The sequence below is a fragment of the Zosterops lateralis genome (assembly GCF_965231275.1).
Source record: "Zosterops lateralis genome assembly, chromosome: 20".
In the NCBI taxonomy this organism is placed as follows: Eukaryota; Metazoa; Chordata; class Aves; order Passeriformes; family Zosteropidae; genus Zosterops; species Zosterops lateralis.
The window spans coordinates 374,588-396,824 of record NC_139780.1 but is presented as its reverse complement, the minus strand read 5'-3'; the positions used below and the strand labels follow the sequence as shown (position 1 = coordinate 396,824).

General features: G+C 66.4%; 3 protein-coding genes across 3 annotated transcripts; all 3 read left to right on the top strand.

Moving 5' to 3' along the window:
* The first annotated feature begins 1,634 nt into the window (after nucleotides 1-1,634).
* Nucleotides 1,635-6,916, top strand: AJM1 (apical junction component 1 homolog). Its single transcript, XM_083876035.1, has 2 exons — nucleotides 1,635-1,846; nucleotides 3,579-6,916. Exon 2 carries the CDS (start codon nucleotides 3,642-3,644, stop codon nucleotides 6,867-6,869), a length of 3,228 nt encoding a protein of 1,075 aa, XP_083732161.1. The 5' UTR covers nucleotides 1,635-1,846; nucleotides 3,579-3,641; the 3' UTR covers nucleotides 6,870-6,916.
* Nucleotides 6,917-7,961: 1,045 nt separating this feature from the next.
* PHPT1 (phosphohistidine phosphatase 1) lies at nucleotides 7,962-9,475 on the top strand. The gene is made up of 3 exons (XM_083876017.1): nucleotides 7,962-8,116; nucleotides 8,267-8,391; nucleotides 9,084-9,475. Exons 1-3 carry the CDS (start codon nucleotides 7,975-7,977, stop codon nucleotides 9,174-9,176), a joined length of 360 nt encoding a protein of 119 aa, XP_083732143.1. The 5' UTR covers nucleotides 7,962-7,974; the 3' UTR covers nucleotides 9,177-9,475.
* A 1,995-nt stretch (nucleotides 9,476-11,470) lies between these two features.
* Nucleotides 11,471-21,703, top strand: MAMDC4 (MAM domain containing 4; the record flags this gene model as incomplete). Its single annotated transcript, XM_083876026.1, has 29 exons — nucleotides 11,471-11,516; nucleotides 12,041-12,154; nucleotides 12,496-12,669; nucleotides 12,881-13,006; nucleotides 13,270-13,415; nucleotides 13,540-13,624; nucleotides 13,847-13,975; nucleotides 14,206-14,352; nucleotides 14,500-14,594; nucleotides 14,846-15,004; nucleotides 15,288-15,372; nucleotides 15,774-15,923; nucleotides 16,235-16,339; nucleotides 16,506-16,637; nucleotides 16,878-17,011; nucleotides 17,103-17,208; nucleotides 17,466-17,582; nucleotides 17,794-17,928; nucleotides 18,035-18,165; nucleotides 18,235-18,451; nucleotides 18,803-18,940; nucleotides 19,055-19,176; nucleotides 19,262-19,352; nucleotides 19,556-19,702; nucleotides 19,958-20,092; nucleotides 20,334-20,461; nucleotides 20,531-20,645; nucleotides 20,767-20,942; nucleotides 21,496-21,703. The coding sequence occupies 29 exons, from the start codon at nucleotides 11,471-11,473 to the stop codon at nucleotides 21,535-21,537; spliced, it is 3,627 nt and encodes a 1,208-aa protein (XP_083732152.1). The 3' UTR covers nucleotides 21,538-21,703.
* Nucleotides 21,704-22,237: the final 534 nt, after the last annotated feature.

Sequence of the window (22,237 nt, the reverse complement as noted above, 5' to 3'; positions counted from 1 at the left end):
CCCCGGGAGCGGGGGATGCCCGGGCACCGGCGGCCGCGGGTGTCGCTGACACACACACGGTGCCGGGCCCGCGGCGGGGCGGGTGAGCGGGGCGGGCACGGGCACTGCCGGGGGACTCCGGCATCATCTGCTGGAGGAGTGTGTGCAGCGAGAGGCCCCTTGGCTGCGGGGCCGCAGGAGCACTGGGGGGACACTGGGACAGCGCTGGTGCCGCCGGCCGTGCGGACACCGGGCCCGGTGCAGCGCCGTGTGCCGGGGCCGCTGCGGGGGGCGGGCAGCGCGGCGTGCTGGGCGCTCTGTGTGCGGGCACCGAACCCGCTGCAGAGCTCGGCGGGACGTGCGTGGGCAGCCCGCGGGCAAGACGGGCTGCAATGCCCGGGCAGGGTGCGGGAAGGGCGGGCAGGGCCCGGGCAGGGCCCCGAGAGCAGCACGGGCAGGCAGCAGCCCCTGCCGTGTGCAAGGACGGGCAGTGGGTGGGTGGGCAGTGCCCCGGCAGTGTGGGCAGTGTGTGGGCAGTGTCCGGGCAGTGTCCGGGCAGTGCCCTGGCAGTGTGGGCAGTGCCCTGGCAGTGTGGGCAGTGTGTGGGCAGTGTCCGGGCAGTGTCCGGGCAGTGTGGGCAGTGTCCGGGCAGTGTCCGGGCAGTGTGGGCAGTGTCCGGGCAGTGTGGGCAGTGTGTGGGCAGTGTGGGCAGTGCCCGCCGTGGTTATGGGCCGAGCAGGGCGCTGCAGTGCCCCGGCAGTGTGGGCAGTGTGTGGGCAGTGTGTGGGCAGTGTGGGCAGTGTGGGCAGTGTCCAGGCAGTGTAGGCAGTGTGGGCAGTGTCCGGGCAGTGTGGGCAGTGTGTGGGCAGTGTCCGGGCAGTGCCTGCCGTGGTTATGGGCCGAGCAGGGCGCTGCAGTGCCCCGGCAGTGTGGTCTCTCCCCGCACAGCCTACACGTGGCACAGGCAGGCACAGACCCAGTTCTCAGCCTCCTCCGTGGGCTCCTCTGGCAGCGGGGTCACCCCCGGCCCGGCCCCCGGTGCTCCCCGGCGGGTTCCCGTGGCGGAACCAGGGGCAGGACCCCGGGGAGGGACGGCTCCGGACACTCCGTGGGCACCGGGCTCTGGCAAGCGCTGCCAGAGGTGTCACAGCCGGGGGTGACACGGTGTGGGCACGCCGGGCAGGGAGCCCGGGGCCTGCCCAAAGTGGGCGGTGCTGGGGGCACAGGGGGCGGCCAACCTACGGGATGCCCACCAGCCGGGGGGTTGGAGAGCAGAGGGGATGCAAAACCCTCTCCCTGCGGGGTCAGTGCCATAGGCTGGCGGGTGTGTGACAGTGACGGCCCTGGCAGCACTGTGGGGCCATCCCACTCTGCCCCCTCAATGGGCAGGGGGTTCCTGCAGCTTCTGGGGGTCTCTGCTCTCCCTGCGCTGCCACAGCCCCAGCTCCCCATGCAGCCTCCCCCTGCACCCACACCATCCTCACCCACGCTGTCCTCGCAGAGGAGGAATAATTTGGAGAAACCATGGCAACTCCAGAGCTCCACCGGAGGTGGGTGCTGCGGGGTGGGTGGAAGACACCGGTGCCCATGGGATGCAGCGCCCACGTCCCGTGCACAGGGATGTGCACAGTGGCCTCGCTGAGTGACAGCTCTTTTTTGGTTCAGCGGGGCTGTGGCTGCAGGGGTCTCCTGGGGTGCTCCATGTGCTCACAAGGCATCCACGGCCCTGGCAGCCACAGGTCCACCACACCGGGGGTGCCCCAGGAGCCTCACACGCCTTGTTTGTTTTGCAGTGCTGGGATGGAGCCGCCACAGGCCCCTCGGCCACCTCAGCCCACCCACCCCCTCACTGCTGCTGCTGGACCAGGTAGGACCCTGGACTACAGTTTCCTGCCTTCCAGCCACCCTGATGCCACAGGAATGGGCTTCCCAATGCCGCAGGAATGGGCTTCCCAATGCCCCTGTCACCAACGCTGTGGCGTGGGGTGCAGACCCTCCCCAGATCCAGCCCAGCTCCCACACACTGTGACACAGCAGAGCCAATGCTGGGCCACCTCTCTGGGGGCAAACTGCCCCTTCCAGCTCTGCAGGGAAGCACTGGGACCCCCATCTCCTTTCTCATGGCATCTTGCTCTTCCCGGCCCATCACATGGACAGACACCCCAAGCCCACTGGAGTCAACCTCAGCCCTGGCACCTGCACCCCCCCAGCCTGGGGCAGGCAGTGAGGAGGAGCCCAGGACCCCTCCCTATCTCTGTGTAGTCAATGCTTCTTGCTAAATAAAGTCAATTCCTTTCCTCCAAGAAACATCTTCCCTGTGGTCCTCTGCTGCTCTTTAAGGCCAAGGGGCCACCCACCCTTAGTGCAACACAGAGCAGCCTGCACCCACGGGCACAGCCAGGGCCTTGGTGCTCAGAGGACCTGGGGGGGTGACAGCTGGGGGCCCTCACTGTGGGCAGAGAAGGTGAACATCCCCCAGCGCTGCTGGCAACCCACAGCAGCTCTCACAGGACTGGTGGGGAAGGTCAGTGCCACAACCCACTGGGCAGACCCCTTCCTCTGCCCCCCATGCACTGTGGAAATCTTGTGCTGATGTCCTCATTGTCACACAGCTGAGTCACACTGTCGCTGGGGACTCTGCCCACCCCGGCCATCCAGCAGCATTGTCCCAGAGCACTGGGCTGCCTGGTGCTGGCACACAGGGGGTGTCACACCCCATGTCCCACAGCAGCTGAAGCCACCACCACACTTACCCTCCAGCCCAGGGGACGTGTCACAGCTGTGAGACACAGAAGATGACAAAGCTGGCAGGTACTGAGCCAGCACACCTCCTCTGGCACAGGGAGGTGATGCAGGAATCCCTGCTGACATGTGTGTGAGGACACCCACAGCACCCCCTGCCACCCCTGGGGTCACCCCTGGTCTGAAACACTCAGGGAGTGATGCAACTCTGTGCAGCCAGCACTGTGACCACCCCACAGGGGTGTTTGTGGGCCACAGTGGGGGCAGCCACCACAGGGAGGGGTTGTGGCTCCCACCTCCTACAGAGCCCCAGACTGTGGGGGCTCAGCACGGTGGGTGCTCATGGTGCCTGTCCCTGGCCCCTCTTCCCCCCTACAGTGCTGGTTCTGGGGACGTGGCTCCATGGGTGCACACGGTCCCAGGAGAAGCCCTCACCACCCCGGTGCTCTCAGCAGGCCTGAGCACACACTGCCCACGGAAAACCCCGGTGCTGAACCCCCACAGCCCTGCTCAGAGCTGCCAATTCATGTGACGCTGCAAGGCAGTCCCCGTGTCCTACAGCCGAGGACGAGGGCACAGTACTCTGTGTTCTCTGGCTGTGCTGAGCTGGTGTGCAGAGTTCCCTGGCTGCCCTCATGGGTGTCCTGCCAGCCGCTCTGTGATTTGCACCCTGGGTCTGGAGATTTTTTCCAGTTTCTTCCTTCAGCTGACTGACTATCAACAGCAGCAGTGGAGGCTGGGATACCCCCAGACCTCCATTTCTGCAGAGATGGCCAGTCCTCAGCTCTGAGCCAGGAGCTGTGGGGATTGATACGAGGCCAGCCCAGGATTCAGGCACCCCGTGTGTTCTCTTGCAGGGTGGGCTACCGTCCTCTGAGGCCGTGTGACAGGGAACAGGCGGGAGAAGAGTCGCTTCTAAGATGACCCGAACAGACCCACCTGACATCCTGGTGTCCACGGTGTACCAAGACATCAAGGTGGCGACAGCAGCCCCTGGGAATTCCGTTGTCTGTCAGCCCCTGGCACAATGTGACGCCTCCATGTCCTCCTCCCTGTCCCGCGAGCCGCAGCCCTTCAACAAGCGCCACTGCCGGAGTTTCGACTTCATCGAGTCTCTGGAAGAGCTGGGCACCCCCCCGGCCATGGAGCGCGCCTGCCCGCGCCCCGGCATCCCTGAGCCCACGCCGGGGCCGCCGGGCAGGCAGGCGCCGCCGAGAACGGACCCGTACGGCGCCCGAACCCCCGCCCCGCGCAGCGAACCGAAGCGCCGGGCCCGCTCCAAGAGCGCCCCGCGGGTGAAGCCCACCCTGACGCCGGTGCCCATCACCGGGGCGGCCTCCCCGCCGCCGGCCCGGCGCGGGCGGGAGGCGCTGCGGGCGGCCCGGGAGCCCTCGCACACCGAGCCCTCGCCCCGCCGGGAGGGCTCGCTGCCGCTGCGGGCGCTGGCCAACGAGGTGCACCCCATCAAGCTGCAGCCGCAGCGCAGCAGCGTCAGCCGCATCTCGCCGCTCTGCCTGGGCGGCAACTGCTACGAGGAGGGCCCGGGGGCCAAGGTGGGCGCCAGCCCGCACGTCAAGTGCCGGGTGGACATCAAGCCGGACGAGGCGGTGCTGGTGCACACCGCGCGGAGCCTGCGGGCCGCCCCCGCCCGCACGGAGCCCCCGCGCTGGCCCCGCACCCCCGGGGCCGCCCGCAGCCTGACGGTGCCCGGGCCCCGGCAGGTGTCCGCCTCCCGCACGCCCACCCCCAGCGACTCCTACAGCGGGGACCCCCCGCTGCTGCCCTACCCCGCCGAGTACTACGAGGCGGACCCCCGGGCGCTGGCGTACCAGACCGTGCCCGTGCCGGCCTCGCGGGAGTTCCGGGAGTACCCGGACAGGGGCTGCATGACCTTCTCGGCCGCCGGCGTCCCGGCCAAGTTCTTCTACGCCGAGGAGGCGGCGCGGTGCCCCAGCCCGGCCGTGCCCCTGCGCAGCTACCCCTACCCCGGCCGGCACGCCGCGCCCCCGCCCTTCTACCCCGAGGAGCCGCCCAAGGCCGCCGTGCACACCGCGCCGCCCCGGACGCTGTACGTGGAGGAGGCGCGGGGGTACCCGGTGCAGGAGGCCCCCGCCCGCACCTTCTACGGGGATGAGCCCCGCTACTATCCCCCCCGGGGGACCCCCGTGAAAACGCTGTACGCCGAGGACGCCCGGACGTACCCGGCGCTGGGCTCCGCCGCCCGGCTCTTCTACGCCGAGGACTACGGCAAGTACCGGGAGCGGGAGGTGATGTCCCGCACGTGTCCCCCGCCCCGCAGCGCCCAGCCCCTGCACTTCGGGGACTGGTACTGCCCCGAGCGGGCCACGCTGCCCTACCAGAGCCTGCAGCTGTCCCGCTTCACCCCGCAGCCGGCGGGGCGCGAGGCCATGTTCTCCTCCTGGCACGCCAGCTACGGTGTGACCCCGCCGCGGCTGGGCCGGGACACCCAGCACTATTCCAAATCCTGGGATAACATCCTGGCGCCGGCAGTGCGCAGGGAGGAGGCCCTGCAGCGCGGGCGCAGCTACGAGAACCTGCTGGCCCACGAGCAGCACCGTGCCTTATCCCCCGAGGAGCGCCGGCAGCCCGTGGTCATCAACCTGTCGAGCTCGCCCAAGCGCTACGCGGCCCTGTCCCTCTCCGAGAGCTCCATCCTGGAGCGGGTGCACGCCGACGGCAGCCGCGGGGCCCCGGGCCGCTCCTGGTACGTGACGCCAGAGATCACCATCACCGATAACGACATCCGCGCCGACGGGCTGGGCCGGGGCGAGCGGCGCTCGGCCAGCTGGGACATGCTGGATGGAGGGAGGGAGCGTGGGCCCTACGCCGTGCCCTGCGCCCCGCAGCCCAACCCCAGGGAGAGCGGCTCGGGGCGCCAGCGCAGCCTGGAGCAGCTGGACGAGCTCATCACCGACCTGGTCATCGACTACAAGCCGGCACCGGGGCACCGCCAGGCGGGGGACAGGGACAGCCTGGCCGAGCAGCTGAAGCAGCTGCTGAGCAGCAGCTCCTCAGGGCCCCCCCGGCGGGGCGAGCCCAGGCGGGTCCATCACAACGTGCCCGAGGCGCCCCGGCCCACAAAGGAGCAGCCGGGCCTGGGCTCCCACACGGGCACCCCGCGCCACCCGCCCGCCCCGCCGGCCACCGGCCCCTTCGAAAAGTCCCCCGAGAACTGCTCGCCCGAGCTGAGCGCCGAGGAGGACGACATGATGATGTGCTCCAACGCCAAGTGCCGGCGCACCGAGACCATGTTCAACGCCTGCCTCTACTTCAAGTCGTGCCACAGCTGCTACACCTACTACTGCTCGCGGCACTGCCGGCGCGAGGACTGGGACACGCACAAGGCCAGCTGCGTCTACGGGCGCGTGGGCAGCGTCTGCCGCCACGTCCTGCAGTTCTGCCGGGAGAACGCCGAGGTGCACAAGGCCTTCTCCCGCATCGCCAAGGTGGGATTCCTCTCCCGAGGCCGTGGCGTCCTCTTCCTGGGGTTCCCCAACGCGGGCTCGGCTGAGAACTTTCTCCAGTTCGGGCTGGAGAGCCTGCTGATGTCCCCGACGTACCTGTCCCTGCGGGAGCTGGACAGCTACTCGGACAACCTGGGGGAGTACGCCCAGGAACTGCGGGAGACGGGCAACAGCTACGACCCCAACGAATGCTTCCTGCTGAATGTAACCGTGGCCGTCACGCAGAAAGTGCCGGAGAGGCCGTCGCCCAAGATGCAGGTGCCGACGGTCAGGAAATATGCCAAGGTGGCCTTAGCCTCCTCCAGCCCCGAGAAGAAGATCCTGAAGAAGGAGCGGGACATGGAAACGCTGATCCTGACGCCTCCGCCCGGCACGGCGGACATCGACAAGGAGGGGGAGGAGGGCCGGAAGGCGCGGGAGGTTTGCTTCATCAACATCCAGCGGGAGCTGCGCATCCGCGGCGTCTTCCTGCGGCACGAGTTCCCCGCTGTCTACGAGCAGCTCTGCGACTTCGTGGAGAGCAACAAGCGCTTCACGCCCACCACCATCTACCCCATCGACAAGAGGACGGGCAAACAGTTCATGTGCATGATTATGGCGGCCTCCGAGCCTCGCACCCTGGACTGGGTGGCCAGCCCCAACCTCCTGGACGACATCATGTGAGGGCAGGGCAGGGCGGGGACACCCCTGTGTAGACACGGCTCTCCTGCCAGGACCTGCTCAGTTGTTGCAGCACAGAGAGGGGGCTGCGGGCGGGCGGGGGCACGGGGGTGACGGGAGCACAGCCCCGAGTTTGCCCTGCAGCCCAGAGCCTGGCGAGCCCCCGCGAAGCCCCCTCGAGTGAGCCGTGCTTGGCCATAGCGGGCACCTCCCAGCCCCTGCCCACCGGCCCGGAGCCTCGGCCTGCCCTTAGAACCCCGCGGTGCCCCCAGGCCCCGGCCTGCCCTTAGAACCCCGCGGTGCCCCCAGGCCCCGGCCTGCCCTTAGAACCCCGCGGTGCCCCCAGGCCCCGGCTTGCCCACAGGCCTCTCAGCGCCGGCGGGCCCGCAGTGCCACACCTGGGCCTGGGCTGCGCCAGGACCGTGTCCCCACCGTGTCTGCGTGTCCTGGGCGAGTCACTGCGGAAGCCTCAGCTGCTAGGGGCCCTGGGATGCCCTGGGTCCGCTCTGGGCACGGAGCGAGGCCGGGCCGGGCGTCCCTGGGCCCTGCCGGGGGAGGGGAGGAGCGGTGAGGGATCCGCGGGGGGCGGGCGGGCGGGGAGGGACCGCGGCGGGGATCAGGGAGAGGGAGGCAGAGCCAAGGCCCGTCACACGGGCGTCCTGCCCGGCCCTGCTCCCCGCGGCCGATCCCACCGCCGGCACCGGGATCCGGACCGGCCGCCATCCCCACAGCGGCTGCCTGTGGGCGCGGCCTCGCCCCGCGGGAGCTGGTTGGACGTTGGGGCGAAGGAGGCGGGAACACGGGCAGGCACCGGGCGCTGGTTGGGCACTGGGCAGAGGAGGCGGGAACACGGGCAGGAGGAGCCGGGCACTGGTTGGGCACTGGTTGGAGGAGGCGGGAACACGGGCAGCGATGCCGGGCGCTGGTTGGCCGCCAGGCGGAGGAGGTGGGCAGGGCGCCGGGCACTGGTTGGGCACTGGGTAGAGGAGGCGGGAACACGGGCAGGCACCGGGCGCTGGTTGGACGTTGGGGCGAAGGAGGCGGGAACGCGGGCAGGAGCCGGGCACTGTTTGGGCACCGGGCGGAGGAGGCGGGAACACGGGCAGCGATGGCGGGCGAGGCGCTGTCGCGGGTGCCGGACGTGCAGATCGATGGCGACGGTGTCTTCAAGTACGTGCTGGTGCGGGTGAGCGGCGCCGGCGCGCCCGCCAAGGACGTCGTGCGGGGCCACGGCTGGGCCGAGTACCACGGTGAGGGGCGTGCGGGGCGGGACTCGGGCCCAGGGCGCCGCAGGAGGCGCCGCGGGCCCCGGGGCGGGCAGGGGGTTACCGGGGCCGGGCCCCTCACGGGGCGGCGGCTGAGGCGGGGGCTCTCCGCGTCCCCCCAATCCCTCCCTGCAGCTGACCTGTTCGAGCGCACCGCGGAGGAGCTGGCGCGGCACGGCCTGAGCTGCGAGTGCTTGGGCGGCGGCCGCGTCTCCCACCGGCCCCAGGAGAGGAAGATCCACGTCTACGGGTACTCGGTGGTAAGCGGGGGGACCCCGGCGGCATCTCCCCTCTCGGTGCGGGTCCCGCTGACGGCGGCCCCGCGTCCCCTCGGGGGTGGACGGGGCTCCCGGGCCTTTCTCGAGTGCCCCGGGGAGGGGGGACTCCGCAGAGCCCTTTGGGGTGAGCGGTGCTCGGCCAGAGCGGGGACACCCCGTGAACCCCCCAGGACCTCCCTGTGGGGCTGCCACACCCCCAGAGCCCCCGGGGGTCCCGGTACCACTGTGCCCAGTGCCGGTGCTGCCAGGGGGAATTGGGCTGCACAAAACCCGCGGCCCCACTTTGTGTGTCCTGAGGGGGATTCCTGCAGGAGTATCAGGTGCTGTAGGGCCTTGTCAGGGTGGGTGGAGGCACCCTCGGGGACATCACTGGTGTGATGGGTGCCTGGGTGCTGACCCCAGCCCAGGGCTGTGCTGGTGCTGAGTGCAGACCCCACCTGGGACCAGGGCAGGGTGGTGGTCCCTGGGCCACAGTGCACTCAGTTCTCCCAGTTTCAGGGTGGCACTGTCCTCTTGCCTGGGTGCTGCAGCAGCCTCAGCTGGAGTCAGGCCACAGTGGGGTTGGCACAGGCTCTGCGGCCTCTCTGCTGCTGGGGTCTGCCCTGGGGGTTTGCCAGGCTTCCCTGCACGTGGCCACCCACCAGCTCTCCTTGGGAACCCTCTTTCCTGTGCAGGGCTTTGGACGAGCTGACCACGCTGTGACCACAGAGAAGCTGCGGGCCGAGTACCCTGACTACGAGATCACCTGGGCGGACGAAGGATACTGACTGCTCCTGTCTGTGGTGCCAGCCCGGAGCTGGCACAGCTGTGCAGGGTCCCGGGGCCGTGGCAGAGGCTCCCCATGCTCAGCGGTGCTCCAGCCTCTCCTCATTTTCCTGTCTTGAACTCGCCTGTTCTCCACCATCACTGGACTGTTCCCTTGCCAGGTGCTCCCACCTCCCTGGCATGGCAAAGCTGGTGAAGCCAGTGCTGGCTCTGCCCCGGCCTCCTGGTGCCAGGGGCTCATCCCATGTGTATCTGTGAGAATTAAAGTCGTTGGGGGAGCACAGCTGCTCCAGTGGCCATGCTCACGGCTCAGCTGCTCCTTCCCAGCTCTGGGTTGTGTCTGTTGACAGTGGAAGGGACCCCCCAGGTTTTCCACCCCTTGAGGGGGACCTGGCATGGGAGCAGGGATGGGAACAGCAGGACACGTGTCGGGATTTGCCTTGGGAAGGGCTGAGGCAGGAGAGAGAAAAGCCAAGCCCAGGCTGGGGAGGGAAAGGCAGGGTAGACTTGGGGGAGAGACCAGCCCCATCTCCTGCGGGAGGGAACTGAGCTGCCTGGGAACGTGGTTGGGAAGAGCATGCCCATTCCCACTCTGGTAGGTGGTCACACCCTGAGGAAGAGCATCCTCCCTCACTTCATCCCTTCGGCCACCCAGGACCAGCTCCTGTCCCTCTGAATTTCCCAGGGATTCTCCCTGTTTGTGCTTCCAGTGAGGAGCAGTAGGGGGAGACTGGGAGAAGCTGCTGGAGGCTTCAGTGGCCGGAGAGCTCCAGGGAGATGGGCAGGCTGGGCTGCCTCAGTCACTGTCCCACGTGAGGCTGGGGCTGGAGGAGCCTCACAGCCCCATTTCATTGTCAGACTCTGACCCTCCGTGCTCCCAGCTCTTGCTTGGCTGTGATCCTGCTGCTGCCTCCACCTTGTGCCTTCAGGAGCAGAGAGGTGGGATGGGGTGACCTCCTGTTGTTCCTCCCATTCTGTACTATCCTGTGATCATCATCGTTGCCCCAGGTTTGATCTGTCCCACTGTGCCCATGTCTCCTCCTGGGAGCACCAGCATCCCCAGTGCCAAGGGGAGGGGTCTGATCTGTGGGAGAGGCTCTGCCCGTGGCACCCAGGAGGCCAGTGGCTACTGTGCCTGGCCTGTGGCCAGCTTGGTGTTGCAGGTTCCTGGGCAGGGCTCCTGCTCTTCGGCATGCCTGGGCTGGGGTATGTGGGGCTGCTGGTCCCACTGGGGCTGGCTGGCACTGGGGGAAGGAGCTGAGCCTGTGTTTTACTGCTCCTGATGCAATCTGGGTGCAATCTGCCTTCCAAGGCTGTCGGCTCAGTGGGGGGATCTGCTCAGTGGGGCCCCTGTCTGGGCACAGAGGCTGCGGCAGCAGGGCTGAGGGGGGTCCTGTGGGGTAGCAGCCCGTGCTGCCCCTGCCCAGGTGGGGAAACCAGTAATTGCCATTTCCAGGCAACACTGGTGGTGATATGTGGGGCTCTAGCTGCCAAGCTGTGCTTCTTCCAGGCTCCTCAGCCCTTGCTGGGGCTCTGCCAGGGATGTTCTGCCCCAGGAATGACCTGGTTGTGGCCCTCGGGCTGTGGCCCTTCACCCCGTGGCAGTCGTGGGCTGGGTGCTGAGATGCTCCTGCAGCCGGAGTGGGGCAGGCAGGGTGAAGGCTGGCTCCTCCAGTGGCATCTTTTGGGGCCCTCAGGCTCCAGGGAGACCTTAGAGCCCCTTCCACTGCCTAAAGGGGCTCCGGGAGAGGTAGAGAGGGACTGGGGACAAGAGCTTGGAGTGACAAGACAAGAGGGAAAGGCTTCCCACTGCCAGAGGACGGGGTAAGATGGAATATTGGAGATATTGCTGACTCCCAGCTCAGGTGTTCTCTCTGGCCAGAGTGCAGCCCACTGCCAGCCCTGCACCCAAAGTCTCTCCCACTCTCCTTAGGCACAGGGCCTGGCAGAGACCCCGTGTCCCTGGCAGCGGTGCCAGCTTTCCCCACAGGGGAGACCAGCAGTGTCCTCATCCCTCACCAAGCCGGCTCACTCCACCGGGCTGTGCTGTCCGGTCAGAGTGGCACCCACCGTCCTGTTCGGGGTGGAAAAGGCGCTGAAGAAGAGCCGAAGGTCTCCCTGGGGCAGCCAGTCCAGCTCTCTGCTGTGCTGCTGACAGGGTCGCCATAAACCCTCTGCCCGGCCGGGGAGCCGATAACAGCGGGGCTGAAGTCCAAGGCAGGCAGGTCCTGGGGAGCACATTCCAGCCCGGGGCTCGCGGTGGAGCCTCTCCCAGCTCCGTTTCACGGTCCCCGGGATGGCTGCAGGCGGGCAGGCGGTGCTGGCGCTCCTGGTGCTGCTGGGTGAGCTCTGCGGCACGGCCGGGGGGTTCTGGAGGGAGGGAAGGGGTCTCCGTGCTGGCTGCCCCACTCTGCTCCTCCGCGGGGACCGGGGCAGGGACAGCCCAGCCCGCTGGCTCTGCTGGTGAACCAGCCCGGGGTGCCCAGGGAGGGCGGGTGGGAGCCCCCAGCCCCGGGCTGGGCATAACCAATGGCTTTGTTCAGCGCGGGACAGAAAACGCCCAGGTTTTCCTGTTTCTTCCCAAAAGGGGGTTGGGATGGTCACGATACCGCGGTCAGTGCCCGGGCCGGCTCTGAGGCCCCGGGGCTGATGGGGGGGGGTGGCAGTGTGAGGTGTGGACGGTGACAGGGGTGGGGGCTCGTCCAGGGGAAGGTGCCACTGGGACCCTGCTGGGGCAGGTACCGAGCTCTCCGACTGGGGTGCCCCGGCAAATGTCCCCTGCAGGTCACCTGTGCCCTCCATCCCCTGCTGCGGGCACCGTGCCTGGTTTCCTGCGGGGTTTTCAGCCCCACTGTCTCTCCCATAGCCAGAACCATCCTCCCCAGTGGGTCCGTGGTCGTCAACAGCTGCAGCAGCGCGGCTGAGCAGCTCTGCAACTTTGTCTGTGACTGCAGTGACTGCTCAGATGAAAACCAGTGCGGTGGGTGCCCGGACTCCCCAGACCCTCCCTCAGGCCCTGCTCCTGGGGGTGTTGTGGGTGCAGGTCCCTGGGGTGATGCTGGTGCCCAGGGTGGATTCAGGGTCCCTCAGGACGGGTGGGTGCAGATTTGTGGGGTAGGGACAGGCCCCTTGTGCAGGTGTCCAGGGTGAGCACAGGTCACCTGGGTGCAGGTGAGTCTCCCAGGTGGCTGCAGGATCCCAGGCTGTGTGCAGGTTCCCTGGGTAGCTGCAGCCCCCCGGGGTGGGTGCAGTTCCCTGGGGTGGGCACGGGGCACCAGGGTGGCCCCAAACCTGCCTTGACACCCCATCTGCCCACCTCAGGGTACCTACGGCACTCAGCAGTGCTGGGCACCCCCTTCACCTGTGACTTGGAGGACAGTGACTGCGGCTGGCAGGACGTGGGCACCTCGGCGTACGGATGGGTGCGAGGCCGGGCCAGCCTGGCCGCGTGGGGCGTGGGGCCTCACTCAGACCACACCACGGGCACTGATGTGGGTAAGTGGGGGCTGCTTGGTGAGCAGGCTCTGGGCACCCACAGCTCCACTCCACTGGACTATGGGTGCCCCAGAGCTGGGGTGCCAGAACACCCATCCTTGTGGGGTGCAGGGGATGGAGCAGACCCATGGAGGGGCAGGACTAGTGCTGGCCCAGCTCTGATGCCAATCCATGAGGCTGCGGCCCCCACTCTGCTCTCTGCCCTCTCCAGGCTGGTTCTTGGTGACCACGTCCCCCCCAGAAAAGACTGAGGCCACAGCCTGGCTCATGTCACCAGAGATGCAGGAAGCAGCTGCCACGTGTGAGATCAGAGCTTGGTATCACCTCTCCGGGAGCTGTGAGAGCACCCAAGGTGGGCAGAGGCTACTGGGCAGTGAGGATGGGGGGCAGTGGGGAGGGATGGGGCCATCTGCCCCTATGGCAGGGAGAGCTGCCTGCACCTTGAGATGGGTCTTTGCCATCCTGTTTGCCTCTTCCATGCTCCACACACAAAGCTGGTGGGATCTGGGAGTCCCAGCTCCAGCCCCCAAAGCTGGTGGGGCTCTATACATTCCTCTGGGTACCCCAGGATACCAGGAACACTTTTGGGGCTTCCCTCAGGGCTGAACCAGACAGAGCAGCCGGTGCTGCACCTGGCTGTGGCACATAAGGACGACGTGGTGGGGCTGTGGCAGAGCCCTGAGCGCAGCATGGAGGGCTGGCACCAGCTGGTTGCCTACCCTGGCCGGGTCACGGGGCAGTTCCAGGTGAGACAGGGTTGGTACCTGGGTTGAGACAGACACTGTCCCCATAATCTGGGACCAGAGGAGCTGGGACGTGTTCTGAGACCTGGCCTGGGCAGCTCATGCCGTCCCCATCCTCTCACCACAGCTCATCTTCTCCCTGACACAACCACCCCTCTGTGGGGCAGAGGTGGCACTCGATGACATCATGTTCAGGAACTGTGGCTTACCAAGTGAGTCGCACATCTGCTGGGATGTCAGCTGGGATCCTGGGGGAACTGGGTGGGGTGCAAAACGCAGGGGACTCTCCCATTGCTGTGTCTTGGGGCACCATGCCCTGGCCAGAGCAGGAGGTGGGCAGTGAAAACCTTGAGCCACCCCAGGGAACAATCTGGGAGTGCTCACCGTGTCCCTGTGGGAGCAGCCACTTGCTGACGTGTGTTCTCCCCCCGCAGAGGTGGGGCAGCAGCTCTGTGGGGCCCAGGAGAGGCTCTGCCAGCGCGGCTCCTGCGTGGCACTGCGGCGTCTCTGCGACGGCACCGACGACTGCGGGGACGGCTGGGACGAGGACCCAGCTCAGTGCAGTGAGCACCCCTGGCCCCGGGAGGAGCCCTGCGGGCGGGCTGAGGGTCTGCCTTGCTGGGACAAAGCTGTGCTCTGGCCTGGCAGGAGTCGCCCCAAATCCACCCCACACCAGGAGGGCAAAGTGACTGAGGGTTTGCAGAGGGGTGGCAGCAGCCCAGCCCATTGCAGGGGCCCGGGACCTGCATTGTCCAAGAGTCTCTGGGTCAACTGCTGTCCCTTCTCCTCACAGAGAACTTCACCCACTGCTCCTTTGACCATGATCTCTGCAGCTGGGAGGTGGTGGCCGGGGCACCAGTGTGGGGCAGGAACACCAGCCTGAACCTGGGCACCTCCTATGGCATTCCCACTCGGGACCACAGCAACAACAGCAGGGCTGGTACGTGGCAGGGCCCCAGTGCAGAGCCCCAGTGCAGGTGGACGTGCCCTGGGGTGACACACACCTGGGCTCTGCTCAAGGCTGTGCCAGGGGTGTCCTGCACCCACACATCTGCCTGGCTCCACTCAGCCCCAGCATCTCCTGCAGGTTTTTTCCTCCATGTGAGCCGTGCCCCCACTGCACAGGCTGGTGGTGCAGCTCAGCTCAGCAGCCAAACTTTCCAAGCCACCAACTCCTGTTATGTGAGTCACAGCTGGGGCCTCATGTCACTCCTGTAGGCATAGTGGTGATGGGAGATGGGGTTCCCAGCTCTGGGGACCCTCATGTGGGGCTGGGGCTGTGATTGGCCCTTGCTGGGGATGGGCATCAGGTTTTTGGGGGTGGTTTGGTGGCATCTCTGGTGCCTATTGGGAGCTCTGAACTCTTCACGGCCCCTCTGGGATGTGGGGGCTGTGTCCTTGCCCTGAGGGCTCACCCTCCTCCCCATCCCCAGCTCGTGCTGTACTGCCACCTCCACGGCTCAGCCACCAGCAACCTCAGCATCTCCTACGTGACCAGCTCCACCAAGCGCCTGATGAGGGAGAGGATGGGAGACCTGGGCAGCAGCTGGGTCCGGGAGAGAGTGGACTTCAATGTGACCGAACCCTTCAAGGTGGAATGGTGCTGTGCCGAGGGGAGCTGGGCTGCCCCGGGGTCAGGGACCACAGCTGTGTACAGGGTGACACTACCACCCCCTGAGCCCACCATGGCCGTGCCAGCCCGCACTGTACACCCCTGTCAGCCACAGCCTCGCCCCTGCTCCCAGTGAATCCCCTCCTGGGGAGAATGTGTGTCTGTCCATGACAGGTTCTGGCTCCCTCCATCCCATGGCTCCCTGGTGTCACCCTAATGCCCCCCATGATGTGCAGGGCTGCTGACACGGTGCTTTCCTGCAGGTGCTGATCGAGGGAGTAGCCGGCAGAGGGGGGACCGTGGCCATCGATGACCTGATCCTGTCCCCGGGCTGTGTGAAGGAGCAGGGTGAGCTGGTGTGCAGGGTCCCTGTTCCAATGTGGGCAGCTGTCCCAGGTGTCTCGTGCCCATGGCACCGTGCCCAAAGGACCCCCCACACAGTCTGCCTGTCCCTCTGCTCATCACAGGGACCATCCTGGGTGCAGCACAGCAAACACTTGCCCTAGGGTGCTGGTCTCTTTGTCCCATGGCAGTGACACTCCGTGTGCCAAAATGTGTCACTCAAGCAGCTCTTACCAGGCCCTGGGTCCCCTCCAGCTGGTGGCATCTAGGCTGGGCTGGGACGGGCTGGGATGGGGGAAATTGAGAGCCAGGGTGATGCTGGGGGACAAGGGACAGAGGTTTGAAGGGCTGACACTGATGCTGTTGCTTTCACCCCTGCTCTCCATCCCGTGGTGTTTCCCCATCAGACAAGCCCGTGGCCCTGCTGCCGAGCCAGGGGGATGGCAGCCCCTGTGCAGCAGAGGAGGTGGCCTGTGACAGTGGGGGCTGCATTGCTGCAGAGCTGGCCTGTGACTTCGCTGACACGTGCACTGATGGCTCCGACGAGAAGCTCTGTGGTGAGAGCCAAGGCAGGAACCTGCACCAGGACCCTGCAGGGGAGGGGACCAGGTGCTCCTGGGCTGGCACAGCCCGTGGGAGAACAGTGGCCTGGGAGAAAAACGGCCTGGCAAGACTGAGCCTGGAGTTTTGGGTAGCCCAGAGAAGCTGTGGCTGCCCCATCCCTGGAAGTGTCCAAGGCCAGGCTGGATGGGGCTTGGAGCACTCTGGGATTGCGAAAAGTGTCCCCTGCCCATGGTAGAGGGGTGGAATGAGATGAGATTTAAGGTCCTTCCAACCCAAACCAGTCTGGGATTCTTTGACTTTGCAGGGACAACAGCCTTCGAGTCAGGGGCTGGGGGCTGGCACGACATCAGCATGGGGCAGCTGCGCTGGGGTCTGCAAAAAGTCACTGAATCTGACACCTTCATCACAGGTGAGGCTGTTCTCACCTCCTAGACAACGCTCTTCAGTGCTCAGCACCACAGGAGCCCCCGAGCAGGGACCCCCAGTGTGTGGGGTCCAGGCAGGATGCTGGGCTGGGGGTGCTCCCAGTGATGTGGGACCACAGTCCTCACCTCACAGAATGTTTCTGTGCCCAGGGACTGTCCTGGCCCTCGAGACAGGAGAAGGACAGATGGTGGGTCCTGCAAAAGCACGATCACCTCCACTGGGCCCCTCTGGCCCTGCCTGCACCATGGAGATGAGCTACCACATCCACAGTGACCCTCAAGGTAACCTCCTGCCCACCCCCGGGGTGCCCTGCCTGCTTCTTGCCCCAGACCCCCATACCCACCTGCATTTGCTGCCTCTCCCAACCCTGATTTGCCCCATCACATCATCCTGAAGCCGGGGTGTCTGTCCCTGTCCATATCCCTGCACCCTGTGACCATGGGCTGGTGCCATGGAGGGCTCCCACAAAGTGGGCCACGGGTTTTGGGTGCCCACAGCCTCTGCATTACCTCTTGTTCCAGGCTTCCTAGCCATCAGTGTCACAGACCCCACCACTGGCACCACTCAGCTGGCCTGGCAGACACAAGGTCACGGCAGCAGCACAACTGGGGCTCGTGTTCGTGTCCCGCTGGGAGAGAGAAGCCGGCCCTTCCAGGTGTGCTGGAGGCACAGGGACCAGCCTGGGGGGCTTTTGGGGGCAGTGCCAGTGCTGCCAGGCACCCCGAGCTCATGGCTGCTGCCCCCAGGTCGAGCTGCTGGCACTGGTGGATCTCCAGGGCTCGGCGAGTGTCAGTGTTGACAACGTGACATTCGAGCAGTGCCACGTTGATGCAGCGTCACCCACAGCTGCAGGTATGGCCAGCGGTGTGTGGGCAGGGAGGACACCCCTTCCATGGCCTGGTGGCTGTCGCTCTGTCCAGGAGCAGGACCACGGTGCAGAGGGCTGAGCCAGGGCAAGCACATACCCTGCCTTGGCGTGGGACCCCTGCATGGGGCAAACCTGGGGAGTGGCACAGGGGAGCAGAGAGAAAGGGACCTTTGGGGGACCCGTTTGCTTTTATGATGCTTTACCCCTTTCCACTTCCACACCATCACCTCTCTCTGGCCAGAGCTGTCCTGCAACTTTGAGAGGGACATGTGTGGCTGGTACCAGGATCTCTCCAGTGACTTCAAATGGGTCCTCAGCACGGGGCAAGGCCAGGGCTCTGACCACACCACTGGCTCAGGTAAGGGCCTGGTTGCTCTTTGGGGAACCCAGGAGCCTGGGGCATCCCAAAGCCTTCAATCCCCAGGGCCAATATCTGCCCTGTGCCCTCCCAGCAGCCCTCTGCCTGTGGAGCAAGCTCACCTAGGGCAGCCTGGGAGCACCTGGATCTGGGCTGTGGGTGATGCAGAGCACTGACCTCATGACCCCTCCACCCTGTCCCCAACATCCAGGCTACTTCTTATCCGTGGACCCCTCTGTGCCATGGAGCCACGGGCAGCGGGCCCTGCTCCTCACCTCCCTGCAGGAACCAGCCACTGCCTCACGCTGTCTGTCCTTCTGGTACCGCCTGGCCGGCCCGCAGATCGGTACGTGCCCCACGGCCCCCTCCCCGGGCTGCCCCAGCCCCACTCTGAGGACAGGGGGGTCTCCAAGGGCTGTGGGATGGCTGCCCCCATGCCCCCCTCTGCTCAGGTACCCTGAACCTCAAGCTGTGGCTGGAGGGAGGGGAGGAGGAGGTGCTGTGGACCCGCCGGGGAAGCCAGGGCAGCATCTGGCACCGGGCGTGGACAACACTGCCTGCCACGGGCCAGCAGCGGTACCAGGTGAGGACAGGCCCCCATGTCCCTGGCACAGCAAGGCACAGGGGTGTCTGACACCCTCTCTGCTGGCAGGTGGCTTTCGAGGTGCTGCACGATGGTTTCCTGGGGGATGTGGGACTGGACGACATCATGCAGACAGCGGGAGCCTGCGGGGCCGAGCTCTCCTGCTCCTTCGAGGCAGAGGGCTGTGGGCTGGCAGCCGGCACAAAGGACACCTGGCAGCGACAGAGCAACAGCACCGGCACCACCGCTGGCCCCGGGGCCGACCACACCACTGGCACCAGCACAGGTTTGGGGCCACGGCAGCCCTGTTCCTTCCCTGCTGCACTCAGTGTCCCCCCTGCCTGCTCTGAGTGTCCTGCCTGTGCCCCACCCCAGCCCTGCCTGCTCTCCCTGTTGGCATGGCTGCCCTGCCCTCCGTGCCCTCCCCAGGATGAGCAAAAGGCAATACTGCACAGGGCTTCCCAACCCTGCAATTCCCCAAACGCAGAGTCTCCCAGCCCCAGGGCTCCCTAATCCCGGGGGGGGTTCCCATACTGGGGAGACTCCTTGACCTGGGGGGAAAACCCAGCCCCAGTTGTCCCCTGGTGCTCCCAGCAGGGCTGGGTAGGGGTCACAGCACTGGGGCTTCTCTCTCCAGGCCATTACATGGTGGTGGACACGGGCAGAGCCTCCCTGCCTGCAGGGCACACGGCTGCCCTCACCTCCCAGCCCTACCAGCTCTCCGTGTCTGCCCAGTGTCTGACCTTCTGGTACCAGCTGAGTGCTGGGACCCCAGGTGAGCACCACCTGCCCTGGGACCCCTGAGGGGCACCTCCAGATGGGTGAGGGCCCCACAGGGACCTGGACCATGGACCCTGGACCCCTCCTCCATGTTGGGTGCCCTGGGCAGGCTCCCTCAGCGTGTTCGTGGAGCAAATCAAGGAGAGGAGGAAGGTTCTGAGCATCAGCACCATGGAAGGGAGCAACTGGCACCGCAGCCAGGTCACCATCCAGCCCGAGGGCGAGTGGCAGGTGAGACAGGGCAGGGTGCTGGGGGCAGCTGGGGGTGATGAGGGGGGCATGGGGGCTGCCAGGCTCAGCGTGTCCCCCTGCCCAGGTGGTGTTTGAGGCAGAGGGAGCTGGAGGTGACCACGGATACATCGCCCTGGACGACCTGCACGTGTTGGATGGAGCCTGCCCCGAGCCAGGTGAGACCCCACCCAGCAGGGCACTGTGGGCCAAAAGCAGGGGATGGGACATCCTGTGGGGACGTGTAGGCCATGGGGATGGGGACAGACCTGTTCCTGCCCTGAGCTTGGCCTGGCCCAAAGCTGGGGGTGGTGTGTACCCTCAGGTGCCCCAGCCCTTGCCAGGTGGCACTGGGTGTCTCACAGCCCTGCTTTCCTCCCAGCCTCCTGTGACTTCGAGCAGGACACTTGTGGCTGGAGCAGCCCCTCTGACCCCCGTTTGCACGGCTTTGCCTGGGGCTGGAAGAGTGCAATCACCCTGGCCAAGTATCCTGGCCCTGAGCAGGATCACACCCTGGGCACCAGGAATGGTAGGAAACGCCCATCCCTGGCATGGCCAGAGGCAGGGAAGAGGAGCTGGGGATGGGTGGGCTCAGTCCAGTCTGCCCTGTGGGGCCCCACAGCCTCCCTGTCCTGCCTTTGCCTGGGAGGGGCAGGGAGGGGCAGGGCTGGTTTGTGTTGCCCTCCAGGCATCTCTGGGCATTTTGGGGAAGAGTGGGACAAGTGGGGTGGGACAAATAGGTGCAGGACTGGGGGACACCCTGCGCTCTGTCCTGCCTGCCCAGGTCACTACCTGCACTTCGACACCAGCGTGCTGGGGGCCCGGGGCACCAGTGCCCTGCTGGAGAGTCCCCCCCTGCCCGCGGCCACCGAGTCCTGCCTGCGCTTCTGGTACCACATGGACATCCCCGAGCACCTCGGTGAGCCCTGCGGGGCGGGGAGGAGGGGCCGGCCCCGGGTCCCATAGATGGGAGTCTGTACAGTCCTCAGTCCTCCCCACCCCTGGACCGTGGACACTCTGCTCCAGCTCCAGCCGGGCAGTGCCCATGGCCCGTTCCCTCGGGTGGGGCCGTCCCGGGAGAGGATGGCGCGGCTGGGGGGGCTCGGTGGCTCTGGTGGGGACAGCGGTAACGCCAGGCCCCCTGTTCCCCATTCTTGCAGGCAGCGGGGAGCTGCGGGTGGCCCTGCGGGGCGCGGCGGGGCAGCGCACGGTGTGGAGCGTGGCGGGGCACCGCAGCCGGGGCTGGCGGGGCGCGCTGGTGCCGGTGCAGAGCCCCGCCGAGTTCCAGGTAAGTGCCAGGTAAGGGCGGTGCCTCTGGGGGCGCATCAGCTCCCCGAGAACACGCCTTCCCCCGCAGATCAGCTTCGAGATCACCACGCGGAGGTGGCCGATGGAGGGGACGGTGGCACTGGATGACATCGCGTACAGCGCCGGGGTGGGCTGCCACTCCAGCCCCGAGGGTCCAGCGGCAGGTGCGGGGGGACGGGGAGGGAGGGGAGGGGGCAGTTCTGGCTGTGGAAGGTGAACCCAGAGCTGCCCGGGGTGCCGGGCTGAGGCTGGAGGGTCGAGCCTGAGCATCTCCTCCCCCTGCAGAGAAACCCTCGGGCAGTTTCGTGGCGGAGCTGGTGCTCGGGCTGCTCCTGGCCCTGCTCATCGTGGCGCTGGGGGCCGCTGGGGGCTGGTACTGGCTGAAACAACGACGGCTGGCGAGCGGGACCCCGGCAGAGAGCAACAGCCCCCCGGGCTTCGACAATATCACCTTCCGAGATGTAAGGACAGGCTGAAGGACCTCCCCGATTACCCCAGCTGTGCCAAAATAGCATTTTCCTAAAAGCTCAGCAAATGCCAGCGGGTCCTCCCTGACCCCGCGTCCGCCAACGCGACAGGGAGGTGCAAAGGGCTCTGCCTCTTATCGGCCTGTTGACAAACAAGTGACCCCGAGCTGCGGGACTGACCTAAAGGTGCTGCTGCTGCCCGAGAGCTGCTCCGGAAAGAGCTGAGTGTGCTCCCAGCCCAGGCTGGTGGGAAGGGGCTCTGGCAGACCCGGCTCATCCTCACTGAGCCAGCACTGAAATCAGTGCAGGGTGGGTTGAGCTGCAGGGCCCTTGGACAGCTCTGGTGCCGTGACAGCTGCAGCAGAGCAACAGCCCAGCGTGGACTCTGACAACAAACCGCAGCCCCCCGGGCACTCTGGGGGTTGGTGCCTCTGCTGGGGTCACAGGGCAGGCACGGATTGTTCCTGGCTGCAGCTGGAGGAAATCCTGGTGTGTCACAGCAGGCAGCCCATATTTGTTACCAATCCCAACTCACTTTTCTCTGCAGGACAAGGTCATTATATCTCCAAGGGAGGGGGATGAGTCTTGAAATCAGCAGCCAGAAGAAGGAATTGCCTGCAATTCTCTGGTCCCCGGGCAGAGCGCCCCTCGACAGGAACCCACACTCCATCAGCTGCCTGCCCTCTGCCCCTGGAACAGGGGAGCCTGGGGCCCGGGGAGCCTGTCCCACACAGGGACACACCACTGTCACCACTACCTCCAAGTGCTTGGGAAAAGTGTTTTTATTGTTTGTAACATGAACTTTCTAAGACAGCAATGTGCCCGTGCTTTGGTACAGGGCAGGACTGGGAGTTCTTACAGTGGCTGTCCTCATCCAAAAAGGGTTCTGGATGTGGAAGGGGGGTGAAGTGTGGGGTCCTGGCCCCCAGAGCTGGGAAGAGCAGTGGGTGCTGCAGAGGGTGTGAGCCACTGCCCCTGCCCAGGACAAGGCACAAGAGCTCCCAAGGCACGGGGGCCCCAGGGGGAGGAAGCTCAGTGCCTCTGCTGGTTTTGGCAAGGTGAGTGGTGGGTGGGAGGGCCCTGCAGAGCAGAAGGGGCACCACACAGCACCCTGAGGGCAGCAGCCAGCTCCTACTCTGGTGTAAAGGTGCCCACCTGCTGCCCACACACCTCGTGAATGCACTTGATAAATGTCACTGGGAAAGCCAACAATGTTCCTGGGGTGCAGGCCTGCCTCAAGGCCTGGAGCCCCACCCTGCACCCCAAGCCCAGGACCCCTCCCTCACCCC